At 39.6% G+C, this 15,511-nt stretch overlaps 1 protein-coding gene across 1 annotated transcript in view; it reads left to right on the forward strand.

Annotated features, from left to right (window-relative positions):
* ppfia2 (PTPRF interacting protein alpha 2) overlaps positions 1-15,511 on the forward strand; it is a 349,121-nt gene that overhangs the window by 233,375 nt on the left and 100,235 nt on the right. Inside the window, exons 5-7 of the mRNA XM_072269332.1 lie at positions 1,112-1,216; positions 11,919-12,140; positions 12,618-12,764. Coding sequence (XP_072125433.1) covers positions 1,112-1,216; positions 11,919-12,140; positions 12,618-12,764 — 474 coding nt within the window. The remainder of the gene's footprint in view (positions 1-1,111; positions 1,217-11,918; positions 12,141-12,617; positions 12,765-15,511) is intronic.

Raw genomic sequence — 15,511 nt, forward strand, 5'->3', positions numbered from 1 at the left:
ATTCTCCTGTGTTCAATGGAAGAAAGTCCTAATCTATTCAACCTTTCCCTATAACTCAGGTCCTCAAGTCTCAGCAACATCCTTGTAAATTTTGCCTGCACTCCTTCAATCTTATTGATTTGTCCCCTGCAAGTAGGTGACCAGAAATGCAAACGATACTTCAAACTAAGGCTCATCAACTTTTTATACAACTTCAACATAACATCCCAACTCCTGTACTCAATACTTTGATTTATGAAGGCCAATGTGCCAAAAGCTCCCTTTATGACCCTATCTACCTGTGATGCTACTTTCAAGAAATTATGGATCTGAGTTCTACTGCACTCCTCAGTGCCATACAGTTCATCATGTAAGTCCTACTCCAGTTTATCCTCCCAAGGTGCAATACTTCACACTTAACTGCATTAAATTCCATCTGCCATTTTCCATTTGATCTAAATCCCAATTCAAACTTCAATAGCCTTCATCGCTATGCACTACATCTCCCAATCTTGTTCTCATCTGCAAATATGCTGATCCAGTTTACCATATTATCATCCAGATCACTGACATAGATGACAAACAACAACGGACCTAACGCTGATTCCTACGCGCACCTCTTGTCCCAGGCCTCCAATCAGAGAGCACACATCCACTACCATTCTGGCATCTCTTGCAGAACCAATGTCTAATCTAGCAAATGGTTGAATCTTCTTGACCAACCTCCTACGTGGGACTTTGTCAAAGGCCTTGCTAAAGTCCATGTAGGCAACATTCATTGCCTTTCCTTCATCAAATTTCCTGATAACTTCTTTGAAAAACTCTGTAAGATTGGTTAGACACAGCATACCATGCACAAAGCCACATTGACTGTTCCTAATCAGGGTTGGTCAACTTGGCTTAAAACCTATTATTAGCCATGTTGACTAGCTTAAAACCAATTTTTAAAATCTTTTGTTAATATAATTGGCTTATGACATGTAAGTGTCAATTTATCTATGTCAATCATATTTGATTTTTATCAATTAGAGAAAATTGTAGTCAATGAACATCATCATACTGTGGCTTTAATTTTTCAGTGAAATATTGTTTTTTTTTAATTCTTCATTTTATTTTATTGAATTTCTTACAGATAGCACTGCAGCAAGAGCAAAAAGCACATTTCCAGAATAGTGAAGAATCTACAGAATCTGAACTTGCAGAGGGAGCAGAGCCAGGTCAGAGGCTTCATGGAAAGGTAAGTAAATACATTGCTTCAACTGAAATTCATTTGTTGTATGATCATTAATGGTGACATTAATTTAAATTACAGATACTCAATTGCTTTTAAACACATTAAATTGCAAATGATCCTATCCAAATGATCTTTGCACATCTGCTCCAACTCTGCTGGTGAAAGATTGCTGAGTGGAATGTAGAATTTCCCCTTCCACATGTATTATTTCCAGGCAAGTTAAAGCAGTGGAATGAAGTAACTTCGAGTTCCTCAGTGAACAGTTCTGACTACAGAACTTTGCTGGAGAGATTGTGTGTGCCTATTTTGCCTACTGTACAGTTCTGCAGGGTATTTTCTCACTTGATATAAAAACAGAAAATCCTGGAGGAAGTTAGCAGGTTGGGAAGCAAGTGTCAAAACAGAAACAGCTAACATTTCAGGATGAAGACCTCCACCAAAATTGGAACTGTTGAAATTTACAATCTTTTACATCAGACGAAAGGGAAAAGATAATCTGTTCTAGTGCCAAGTGTTGCAGAGAAAAAAGTGGAACTGCAGACCATGACAACTTTGAGATGGACTGCACCAGTGTCATTACAGATATTAAGAGCATACATGTACTAACATGTTGCATAAAGTATGGATCTTAGAATGTGATGACAAAACTGCGTTGAGAAGCACTGGATTTTCTTAACATTACTGGTTCTGGGTAAATTAGAATTATGAAAATTAGAATATGTGTAAAATATATGCAAGATGAGTTACAACTGAAGACATTTGATGAGGAAAGAGATACAGCTGTGGAAAAATATAGTAGTCAACAACATTTACAAGGTGAAAATGGAAAGATAAACCACTGAAGGTGAACAAGACGACAGTAACAGCTGTAAATCCTTTTGGAGAGCAGAGGAGAATATCTTCAAGCTTGGCAATGCTGGAAGGGAAATAACTGTCAATTCAACAGCAAAGGAGATTTTTTTCAAAAATGTGTATCAGGAAAGAAAAATGTTAACTATTTCTGTTTCTATAGATTCTGCCTGACCTGATGGATTTTTCCAGCATTTTCTGTTTCTATTTCACATTTCTAGTGTTTGCAGTTTTTATGATTTTCTCTCTTATTGGCTATTTGTAGATTGTTATGTTTCAATGGCATGGGAAGTGATGGAAAGGGGTTTGAGGGATAGAGTGGGTCTTCCATGTAGATTTTTTTTAACTTATTTCTTACAGGTGCTGGTGGTTGTTCATAGAACTGATTCATTTCATTGGAATATAGAAGGGTGGGAAGGATGAAATCATTCTTCCATGTGGCTCAAATATTTGTTCCATGATGATAATTAGCAATGCTATATCAGGAGGCATTTCTGACATCATAGGAAACTGGTATTGTTTAGGATCTTTCAGATCTGGATTCATCTGAAGAAAATGCAGAGTCTGAAGCATTTCTTGTATAGTTCCAAATTTTGTGGAAATGCAGTCTTTCACAGAGTATGGCAAACTGCATGATATTATAGACACACTTTCTGATAAGTACTAAATGGTACTTTCATATCAGTTCAAACATCAGAAGCACATCTTGATTACTCTGATGATCTGATCAACAATACATCGAGTGGTCTCTTGATTTTAGGTTCCTCATGAGTAATATCAGCAAACTCTTAAATCCACCTCCCGATCTAAAGCTGATACTAACCTTTAGTTGTGCAAGACAAAATTATAGACAATAGACAATAGGTGCAAGAGTAGGCCATTCGGCCCTTCGAGCCAGCACCACCATTCACTGTGATCAGGGCTGATCATCCACAATCAGTATCCAGTTCCTGCCTTATCCCCATAACCTTTGATTCCGCTATCTTTAAGAGCTCTACCCATCTCTTTCTTGAAAGCATCCAGAGACTTGGCCTCCACAGCCTTCTGGGGCAGAGCATTCCATATATCCACCACTCTCTGGGTGAAAAAGTTTTTCCTCAACTCCGTTCTAAATGGCCTACCCCTTATTCTTAAACCATGGCCTCTGGTTTTGGACTCACCCATCAGCAGGAACATGCTTCCTGCCTCCAGCGTGTCCAATCCCTTAATAATCTTATATGTTTCAATAAGATTCCCTCTCAGCCTTCTAAATTCCAGAGTATACAAGCCCAGTCGCTCCAATCTTTTGACATATGACAGTCCTGCCATCCCGGGAATTAACCTTGTGAACCTACGCTGCACTCCCTCAATAGCAAGAATGTCCTTCCTCAAATTTGGAGACCAAAACTGCACACAGTACTCCAGGTGTGGTTTCACCAGGGCCCTGTACAGCTGCAGAAGGACCTCTTTGCTCTTATACTCAATTCCCCTTGTTATGAAGGCCAGCATGCCATTAGCTTTCTTCACTGCCTGCTGTACTTGTATGCTTGCTTTCAGTGACTGATGTACAAGAACACCTAGATCTCATTGTACTTCCCCTTTTCCTAACTTGACTCCTTTTAGATAATAATCTGCCTTCCTGTTCTTACCGCCAAAGTGGATAACCTCACATTTATCCACATTAAACTGCATCTGCCCATTCACCCAGCCTGTCCAAGTCACCCTGCATTCTCATAATATCCTCCTCACATTTCACACTGCCACCCAGCTTTGTGTCATCGGCAAATTTGCTAATGTAACTTTTAATTCCCTCATCTAAATCATTAATATATATTGTAAACAGCTGCGGTCCCAGCACTGAACCCTGCGGTACCTCACTGGTCACCGCCTGCCATTCCGAAAGGGACCCGTTAATCGCTGCTCTTATCATGACAACTTCTGGAAATCTTGCTCATCACTATTCCTTGTTGGCATGTATGCACCTAGATTGTCATCAGTGCCCGAGATCCCATCTGCTCAATTTGTTTGACATCATCCTAATAGACCTCAATAATAGTCCATCCCTTGTTTGCTGCATTTGTAAGCACAAAGGAGATTGTGGATATATTTTTCTTCAGAAGGATCTGGGGTCAAAATGTAGTTGACTACCATGAACAATTTAACAGCTACTGTTAATATGATGCAACCAGATCGACAAAAGCGGTAGGTTTTTAAGGACATTATAGATATCCACTATCTTCTCATCCAGCAAATGGTTTAGTAAAGGACCCTGATGGCAGATATACACAGGCCTCCCAACACTATCTGGGATGTGGACCGCATATTACAACAGGAAATAGAAAAGTCGTGTCAAAAGTGCAATGCTATGATAGTCACGGGAGATTCCAACATGCAGGTTGATTGGGAAAGTCAGATTGGACATGGATCTCAAGAGAGTGAATTTGTTGAATGCCAACAAGGTGGTTTTTTAGAGCAGTTTGTCTTTGAGCCTACTAGGAGATCAGCTATACTGCGTTGGATGTTATGTAATGAACCAGAGGTGATTAGGGAGCTAAGGTAATAGAAACCTTAGGAGGCAGTGATCACAATATGATTGAGTTCAACTTGAAATTGATGGGGAGAAAGTAAAGTCTGGCATAGCAGTATTTCAGTGGAGTAAAGGAAATTACAGTGGTATGAGAGAGGAGTTGGCCAAATTAAATTGGAAGAAGATGCTGGCGAGGATGACAGCAGAGCAGCAATGGCATGGGTTTCTGGGAAAAATGAGGACGGTGCAGGATAGGTGTATTCCAAAAATGAACAAATACTCCAATGGCAAAATCGTACAACCATGGCTGATAAAGGAAGTGAAAGCTAATGTAATAGCAAAACAGAGAGCAATGCCATCATAATCTCTACTACTACCTCTTTCAGAATCCTAGAGTGTAATTCATCTGGTCTCCGTGACTTAAATACCCTTAGGTCTTTCAGCTTTTTGAGCACCTTCTCCCTTGTGATAGTAACTGTACTCCTGTCCTTCAGTATCTAGCATACTGCTAGTGTCTTCCACAGTGAAGACTGATGCAAAATACTTTTAATTCAGCCACCTCCTTGGCCCCTGTTATTATTTCTCCAGCCTCATTTTCTAGTGGTCATATATCCACTCTCATATCCGGTTTATTTTTTACATACTTGAAAAAGCTTTTACTATCCACTTTGATATTGTTTGCCAGTTTGCTTTTATATTTCATCTTTTCCCTCCTAATGATTGTTTAAGTTGCTCTCTGTAAAGTTCTAAAAGCTTCCCTATTCATTAATTTTTGCTTTGTTGTATGCAAATGTCACTCCACTCTTTAAGAAAGGAAGGAAATTATAGACCACTCAGCCTGAGTTCAGTGGTTGAGAAGAAGTTGGAGTCAATTGTTAAGGAGGAGGTTATGGACTACTTGGTGACACAGGACAAGACAAAATAAAATCAGCATGGTTTTCTTAAGGAAGAATCTTGTCTAGTGAACCTGTTAGAGTGCTTTTAGGAGATTACACATAAGATACATAAAGGAGTTGCGCTAGATGTGGTATATTTGGACTTTCAGAAGGCCTTTGTCAAGGTGTCACACATGAGGCTGCTTACCAAGTTAAAAGCCCACTATGTTACAGGAAGGTTACTGGCATGATTAGAGCATTGGCTGATTAATAGAAGGCAATGAGTAGGAATAGAAGGATCCTTTTCTGGTTGGCTGCCAGTGACTAGTAGTGTTCGCAGGGGTCGGTGTTGGGACCGCTTCTTTTTATGTTGTATATCAGTGATTTGGATGATGGAGTAGATGGCTTTGTTGCCAAGTTTGCACATGATATAAAGGTTGGTGGAGGGGCAGGTAGTGTTGAGGGAACAGGTAGGATGCAGAAGGGCTTAGACAGATGAGGAGAATGGCAAGAAAGTGGCAAATGAAATACGATGTTGGAAAATGCATGGTCATGCATTTTGGTAGTAGAAATAAATGTGCAGACTATTTTCTAAATGGGGAGAAAATCCAAAAATCTGAGATGCAAAGGGACTTGGGAATCCTTGTGCAGAACGCCCTAAAGGTAAACTTGCAGGTTGAGTTGGTGGTGAGGAAGGCAAATGCAATGTTAGCATTCATTTCAAAAGGTCTTGAACACAAGAGCAGGGATGTGATGCTGAGGCTTTATAAGGCACTGGTGAGGCCTTTGAGTATTCTAAACAATTGTGGGCTCCTAATCCTGGAAAAGATGTGCTGGCATTGGAGACGGTTCAGAGGAGGTTCACAAGGATGATTCCAGGAATAAAAGGGTTATCATACGAGGAACGTTTGATGGCTCTGGGTCTGTAATCGCTGGAATTCAGAAGGACGACGGGGAATCTCATTGAAGCCTTTTGAATGTTGAAAGACCTAGACAGAGTAGATGTAGAAACAATGTTTCCCATGGTGTGTCGGAGTTTTAGACAAGAGATCACAGCCTCAGGATAGAGGGGCATCCATTTAAAACAGAGATGGGGAAGAAATTTCTTCAGCTAGAGGGTGGCGAATTTGTGGAATTTATTACCACAGGCAGCTGTGGAGGCCAGGTCATTGGGTGTATTTAAGGTAGAACCTGATAGGTTCTTAATTGGACATAGCATCAAAGGTTATGGGGAGGAGGCCGGGAGATAAGGCTAAGGAGGGAAAAGAAGGATTGGCCATGATTGAATGGTGGAGCAGACTCAATGGGCCAAATGGAGCTTAGAAAAATAGAGGACAATGGATAACCCTAGGTAATTTCTGAAGTAAGTACATGTCCGGCACAGCATCGTGAGCTGAAGGACCCATATTGTGCTGTAGGTTTTCTATGCTTCTATGTTTTTATGTCTGATGGTCTTATACTTCTGTGGTGTCAGTTTCAGATTTATTAACAACACTATGATACTGTAAAAATTGTCATACTGCTTTTCACTTAAGTTAAATCTATGACAACCAGGATTGCTCACTGCTAAAAGAAAAGGGTGCCCAATGTCTTAACCATTGGTCTACTGTCTAGAGATGGCTTAAAACTGTGGAATAGTAATCTCAAACCAAGTCCTTCATCCCACAGCCAAATTCACCCACTCCACAGTCTCTCTTCTAATACACAAACTATGAATTGCGTAAAGCAGGATCTACATATAATGAGTCACCAGGCATGAGTAATCTTCAGCCAAAATAGCTGTAGTGCCACCTTCCTTAGGGCAATTATAGATTTTCCATATGTTCTATGATTGAGTTTGCCATAAAGTGTCTGTACATTTTCGAGGACCATGATATACCACTAATTTGGTGTAGTGTTCTGCACCAAGCTTCAAGTGCACAGAGCTTGGAAGTGCAAAAATCCATGTAGCATATTTGTGAATCCACTAACTATTTACTGTTTTTACTACAGTACAGGTAGAAGCAACCCAGCACTTAGTAGCTGTAGTGAAAGCTTAGAATATTGTCATTCAGATTTAGCTTGCCATCATGCAACCTAGGATCACTGCCATCATGGTTATGGGCAACACTGTGCAAAAGAACTTTGCAGCCTATTGCGACTGTCCAGAAATCTATTCACTAAGTTTGCTGAAATTGTGAAAGCACCACTCTATGGATTGGCAGTGCATCGGGACCCTGCTCTCCTCCCTGAGCATAACAGCATTTGTCTTCCCACCACTGCAAACCTGTCAGCCCAGATTGTTGCTGCACATGCCAAGATTATGCAAACTGGAATTGGTTCAAGGATATTTTTTGGAGCCATCTGCAGCTCTTTCGACTGCAAGTCAATGCATTTTGCCAGCCATGCAGCAACAACGGGGGTCACATTGCACAGGAAGCTTAAGAGAGGCAAAAGCGCAAGTGAGACATACTTCAAGGGATGTGCATAAGCTTGCACCCATGTGATGTGATATGATGTGATTTATAAATTGGTTTGGAATCTTTATTTTCTGTGGCTTAACTTTGCATTGTACCAATCTGGAAAATATGATGGTCAGTAATAAATAAACTATGAGATTGTTCCCAAGTGGGAAATTAGAGTTGGCTTTTTTGTGAAAACAGTTGCCTCTGTTGGCTAAGAGCATCTTAGCCAGCAAGTTTTCTTCTGACAGCTCCTCTTTCTTCTTACTTTATCTTTTCCTCATCTGTTTGATGTTAGGTGATGACATGAACTATGTCCTCATTATGACAAAGTTGTGCAATAGACCTTTATAAACCTTGACACTCATTTTGATTAATATTTCAGTCCTCATTCCAGGGACTAGAAGTGCTGTTTTAAGATGATAAAGTTGGGAGAACTAAAATTTATAAAAGTTCATGGTCACAACCAGCATTCCAGCTACTAGCAATGTGACTCTTGTCATGCTCTTGTCATACACATACTTATTAAAGTTCAAGAAACAACATTCTGGGTGGATGTGGCCTCCTATTGGAAATAATTCTCTCTGCCTTCCCTTCCCTCTTCTTGCTGCTTTTTCTGTACAATACACACTGTTCTCTTTCTTTCAATCACATGATGTTATGAGTAACTAGAAATGCACCCATGTGTAGAGAAATTTTGAAGTCAAGAGAAGATTTTCCAAGGACTAAGAAAGTACTGTAAACCTTAACCTCTTTACGGCCAGGCAATATTAACAGTTGTACAATGTAACACACACAAAATGTCTATGGAAGGGTCTTGGCCCGAAACTTCAACTGTATATTCATTTCCATTGATGCTGCACAACCTACTGTGTTCCTCTGTCATTTTGTATATGTTTCTCTGGATTTCCAGCATCAGCAGACTTCCTTGTGTTTCTGTGTATAATGTTACCAACATACGATAGAAATCATTTAGTAATTGACCTACAAATAATTCTTTTAAAAGGGACTAATAACAGTGAAATGGAAGGTTAAAAAAGGAGGATAACTGGAGCATTAATCTCTAAAATGGCAGCATTGGCACTGAGTTGTTGCACATTGATTAACATTCAAGCTTAAACTATTCAACATTCATCTATTAGGAATTTACTGTGATTGTGCTAACATCTTCATGTTAATGTTCAGTAAGACCCATGCTACTAACTTCTCTACATGCCAGAAGTCCCATCTTGGAACCAAAGCAGAATCAGTAGTGCCAAAATAATATGTAATATTGAGCCAAATTTTGCATCCACTGAGTTAATGAGTGGAGAAGATTTCAGAAATTATCCGTTTTTAGATTTCTTGCAGCAATCAGAAAGGGATCTGAACTTTTAACTGCAGGTATTGTATAGCACCAAAGTAGGAACATTGCCCTGCATGTCAATGTGTAATAATTATAAAATTATAATTAGAACACATTGCAAATTAGTTTTGACTTATTTGGCTATCAGAAGAAAGTTTTCAAGAGCACAATGCTCTTGAGAGCTAACCTCTAACCAACATTTGTCTCATTGTCTTTTTTTTTGGTGCCTTTCAAGGTATTTTAAATAAAATAATAAGACATTAGAAAAGATGGAATATTTTGTCACCCAGGAGTAGTCAATGGATCCGATTTTTTTTTTGTGTGCTCAGCAAGGGTGAATGTCAAATGGTGGAGGTATCATCAGCATTTCCTGTGTATTGACAGATTCCCTGGAGTCATTATATGGACCACAGTGCAATCTCAGCATGTTGATGTAATTCTATGGATATTGTTTGGACAACGTTAATCCAATATGACTGCCATTGATTGAATCTATTACCATGGAAAAGCCAGAAAATCCACAAATACACATATATGTATTTCTCTGTTATTAATTGGACGTTATTGTAAATGTATTCAATTCCTACAGCAGTCCTCATTGAGCAGTCAATAGTGCATAGGGAGATTAGCTTCAAGTTCCTGGGCAACAACAGCTTGGTGTATCTCTCCTAGCCCAACATATTGATGCACGAAGAAGGCATACCAGAGGCTCTACTTTCTTAGTTTGAGGAGATCTGGTATGTTACCAAAAACTCTAACAAGCTCTTACGGCCTAGCGTGGTAACTCCAATGCACAGGATCACAAGAGGCTGCAGAGGGTTGTAGAGTCATCTAGTTCCATCATGAGCACAACCCTCCCCACTGTCAAGGGCATCTTCAAGAGAGAGTACCTCAAGAAGGCAGCATTCATCACTAAGGACTCTCACCATTCAGCACATACTATCCTCTTGGTAATACCATTAAGGAGAAGGTACACAAACTTGAATGCACACACTCAATGATTCAGGAATAGTATCTTCCCCTCTGCCGTCAGATTTCTGAATGACGCATGAGTACTACTTCATTATTCCTTTAATTTTACACTATTGACAATATTTATTTCTGTAATTTGTAATATTGTATTCCCATTTAGGTAGTGGGTAGTGGCTCCATATGTCACTACTACAGGGCATGACGACCCTGCCTTACATGAGTCCCTGGCTCAGCTGGCTCCGGCTGACATACCTGGCATGGGCTCCCATCCAGGGTTACGGATCCCACTGCCTTGTGGGTATCTTCAGGAGGAGAGAAGGCTAAGGAGTAAACCCTACACAAATCTGGAATGGAGCCCCTAAGGCAGTTAGATGACGTATCACGTCACCTCCCGGCAGCTCCTGCAGCCAAGCTGATGCCAAATGTACTGCTTCGCATTCCTTTGGACCACGTCCACGAAGCCGAGAGGGGGGTCTTGATGTCTGGGCAGCCCAGGATCTCCATATTCATCGCTCAGGTCTGCGCCCCGAGGGGTGCATCCATTGTCTACTTAGACAGACAGAGCCATTAATTATAGTAATTTTATTTTTATTTATTTATTTTATTTTGAACCACACTGCCCAGTAATCCCTGATTTAACCTGAAACTAATCACGGGACTATTTACAATAACCAATTAACCACCTACCCATACGTCTATAGACTGTGGGAGGAAACTGGAGCACCCATAGAAAACCCACACATTCCTTGGGGAGAACGTACAGGCTCTTTACAGATGATGTCAGAATTGAACACTGAGCTCCGACATCTTTATATTTCTGCAGTGTGCTGCTGCCACAAAGCAACAATTTTCATGTTATTTAGGTCAGTGATAATAATTCTGTTTGTGAACCTGTTCCTTGTAGTTGTTTGTAATTACCTTATGCAGTTAAATTTTTCTCTTACTTGCAGGTAACATTAAAAGCAGATAAGCGTAATGGCAGATTTTCAACAAGCACTTCCATTTCTCTACTTTTAACCTTACCATAAGGCATGTGAGCATAATTAGGCCTTTCAGACCATCATTTGATCATGGCTGATTTATTTTCCTTCTCAGCCCTTTTTCCCCACAATCTTTAATGTCCTTACTAATCAAACCTCTGCTTTAAGTGTACCCCATGACTTGGTCTCCACAGTCATCTGTGGTAATGAGTTCCACAGATTCACCAACCCCTGGCAAAATAAATGCCTTCTGGTCTCTGTTCTAAAGGGAAATCTTTCTATTCTGAGGCTGTGCCCCTCATCCTACTCCCACAATTGGAAACATCCTATCCAACTCCACTCTGTCTAGGACTTCCAATATTCAGTACATTTTAGTGAGATGCCCCCTGCATTCTTTTAAACTATTGCAATTACAGTCCCAGACCCATCAAACGCTATTCATACATTAACCTTTTCAGTCTCAGGATCGTTCTCGTAAACCTCATCTGGACCCTCTCCAATGCCAGCACATCCTTACTTAGTTATGGGGTCCAAATCTGCTTACCATACTCCAAGTATGTTCTTACCAATGCCTTTGAAATCCTTAGCATTACTTTCTTGCTGTTTTATTCTAGTTCTCTCAAAATGAATGCTAACATTGAATGCTAACAACTTCCTTACTACCAACTTAACCTGCAAGCTACCTGAATTTATTATCAGTACTGAAGGGTAATGCTATTTACCTTTCTTTTCTGCAGCGTCTTTCCAATGGTTCAATAGACCATCATGATGAAATCAATCAAGTTGTGGAACTACAGGATTTGCTGGAAAAACAGAATTTTGAGATGACACAGACAAAAGAACGGTTAGCAACATTGTCCAATCAATTTACCGAAGTGGAACAAGATCTCGAAACTGCCAGGAAAGATCTGATAAAATCAGAAGAATTGAGTACTAAATATCAGAGGGATATTAGAGAGGTATGAATTTTAACAAGCATTTCTTTTTGAAATCTTTGTGCTCATTGAGAGTTGATAATTTGGATAGCAGATAATTTGGACTAAAGTACTTTGGGTCTAAAAATTTAAGAAACTTGAAGGTTAATGTGTTAACCATAGTTAATTTTTATTGCTCAATCAGTTTGCATAATTGCTCAATGCTAAGTGTAGATCTGAGCAAGTGCAAGAGGCACACTGGTGGTAGAACTGGGAATTGTGTGAAGGCGAGTCCCAAAGTTTAGAAGATATGATGGAATGGTAACCAAAATTCATTAAAAGACAGACAAATATTTACTTGAAGAAATAGTTGTCAATATATATGAAAATGTTTTTGCATATTATAATTTTAAAAATATAAGACAACATGAATCCAAGTATTTTACCATTTGTTATGAAGCATGTTTTTGGTGTGCAAAAAAGATCTAGGATTAATGAAATTGCTTTATTAATTTTTCACAGGTCATCGCTCAGAAAGAAGATATGGAAGAAAGGATAACTACACTCGAGAAGCGGTACCTTAATGTACAGAGAGAATCAACTTCATTACATGACATCAATGACAAACTGGAAAATGAGCTGGCAAATAAGGATGCCTTCTTACGCCAGGTTCAGTATATTTATGATAAGAGGTTGATCTAGTAATGAGATGTCAATTTCAGCATTGACTTTTAAAGCAAATATTAGAATACCACTGTTGAAGTTTCTTTATTCTGAAATGTAGCTTAACCATTTAGTCAGAGTTATACATTAAAGATACAGGCCCTTTGGCCTAACTCGCCAATGATAACCAAGGTGTCTACCTGAGCTAGTCATATTAAACAGGGAGCAAATTCGGAAATCAGAGCTGCAAAGGGATTTGGGAGATCTAGTGCAGGATTCCCAAAAAGTTAACTTTAGGTTGAGTCGTTAGTAAGAAAGAAAAATGTAATGTTAGCGCTCATTTTGAGAGGAATATAACAACAAGGATGTAATGCTGAGGATTTACAAGGCATTCATCAGACCACATTTGAAGTTTTGTGAATGGTTTTGGGATCTATATACAATAAAGGATGTACTGGCATCGGAGAAGGTCCAAAGGTGGTTTTAAAGAAAGATCCTGGGAATGAAACTGATTAGCATTTGATGGCTGTAAGCTTGTACTCACTGGTGTTTAGATAAATGAAGCGAGATCTCATTGAAACATACCGAATATTGAAAAACCAAGAAACATGGAGAGGATGTTTTCAATAGTGGGAGAGTCTAGGACCAGAGGGCACACCTTCAGAATACAAGGACATCACTGTAGAACAGAAATTAGGAAAAATTCTTCAGCTAGAGACCATAAGTCCATAAGACATAGGAGCAGAAGTAGGCCATTTGGACCACTGGGTCTGCCCCACCATTCCATCATGGCCAGTTCATTATCTCTCTCAACCCCATTCTCTTCCCTTCACCTTTGACATCCTGACTAATCAAGAAGCTGTCAAACTCTGCTTTAAATATACTCAATGACTTGGCCCCCACAGTTGGCTGTGAGAATGAATTTCACTACCCTCTAGCTAAAGAAATTACTCCTCATCTCTGTTCCAAATCGATGTCCTCTATTCTGAGGCTGCCACCTCTGGTTCTAGACTCACCCACTATAGGAAGCATCCTCTCCACATCCACTCTTTATAAGCCTTTCAATATTCAATAGGTTTCAATTAGGTCGACACTTGTTCTTCCTAACTCTAGCGAGTTCAGGCCTAGCACCATCAATCTGTCCTCATACATTAACTCTTTCATTCCCAGGATCATTCTCATGGACCTCTTCTGGATAGTTTCCAATGCCAGCACATCTTTCCTCAGATAAGAGGCCCAAAACAGTTCACAATACTCCAAATAAGGTTTGACCAATGCAATATAAAGCCTAAGCATTATATCCTTGCACTTATATTCTAGTCCTCTTGAAATGATTGGTAATGTTGCATTTGCCTTCCTTTTCACTGACTCAACCGGCACGTTAAACTTTAGGGAATCCTGCACAACAATGTGAAAAGAAGTGATCTCAACACCAACCCTTCTGGAAGATCACTGGTCACTGGTAGCCCCCTTTATTCCCATTTCCCACTCTGTACCTCCTGCCAGTCAGCCAATTTTCTACCATACTAGTATCTTTCCTGTAATACTACAGGCTCTTATCTTGTTAAGCAGCCTCATGGGCAGCACCTTGTCAAAGGCCTTCTGAAAATCCATTAAACAACATACATTGACTCTCTTTTGTCTATTCTGCCTAATATTTCCTCAAAGATTTCCAACAGATTTGTCAGGCAAGATTTCCCCTTAAGGAAAATATGCTGACTTTGGCTTATTTTATCCTGTGCCTCCAAGTACCCCGAAACCTCAGCCTTAATAATGGACTTCAACACCTTGCCAGCTATGGAAGTAAAGCTAACTAGCCTATAGTTTCCTTCCTTTGGCCTCCTTCACTTCTTAAAGTGAAATGATATTTGCATTTTCCAGTCGTCTGGAAGCATTCCAGAATCTAGTGACTCTTGAAAGATCGTTGCTAATGCCTCCATAATCTCTTCAGCTACCTCTTTGAAATCCATGAAATATAGTCCATCTGGTCCAGGTGACTTATCTACCTTCAGACCTCTAAGCTTCTCCTTAGTAATAGTAACTCCACTCTCTTCTGCCCCCTGACACTCTCGAATTTCTAGCAGACAGCTAGTGTCTTCCACAGAGAAAATTGATGCAAAACACTTATTCAGTTCATCTGCCATTTTTAGTCCCCCATTCCTACCTCTCCAGTGTCATTTTCCAGCTGTCTGATATCTATCTCACCTCTCTTTTCTCTTTATATATCTGAAAAAACAATAGATATCCTCTTTTATATAACTGACAAACTTACCTTCGTATTTCATCTTTTCTCTCCTTATGACTTTATTAGTCGCCTTGTATTTTTTTAATCTTCCCAATTCTTAAAGTTCCTACTAAATTTTGTGATATAATACACTCTCTCTTTTCCTTTTATGCTGTCTTTGACTTCCCTTGTCAGCCAAGATTACCTCATCCTCTCTGTAGAATACTTCTTTATCTTTGGGATGTATCTATCCTGCACCTTTCAAAGCACCCCCCAGAAACTCCAGCCATTACAGCTTTGCTGTCATCCCTGCTAGTGTCCTCTTCCAATCAACTTTAGCCAGCTCCTCACTCATGCCTCTGTATTTCCCTTTACACCATGTATTACTAATACATCTGAATTTATCTTCACCCTCTCAAATTGCAGGGTGAATTCTATCATTTATGATCACTGCATCCATTATCTTAAGCACCCTAATCAAATCTGGTTCATTACACAACACTCAATACAGAATTGTCTCTCCCCTAGT

Source organism: Mobula birostris, chromosome 9 (assembly GCF_030028105.1).
Source record: "Mobula birostris isolate sMobBir1 chromosome 9, sMobBir1.hap1, whole genome shotgun sequence".
NCBI lineage: Eukaryota > Metazoa > Chordata > Chondrichthyes > Myliobatiformes > Myliobatidae > Mobula > Mobula birostris.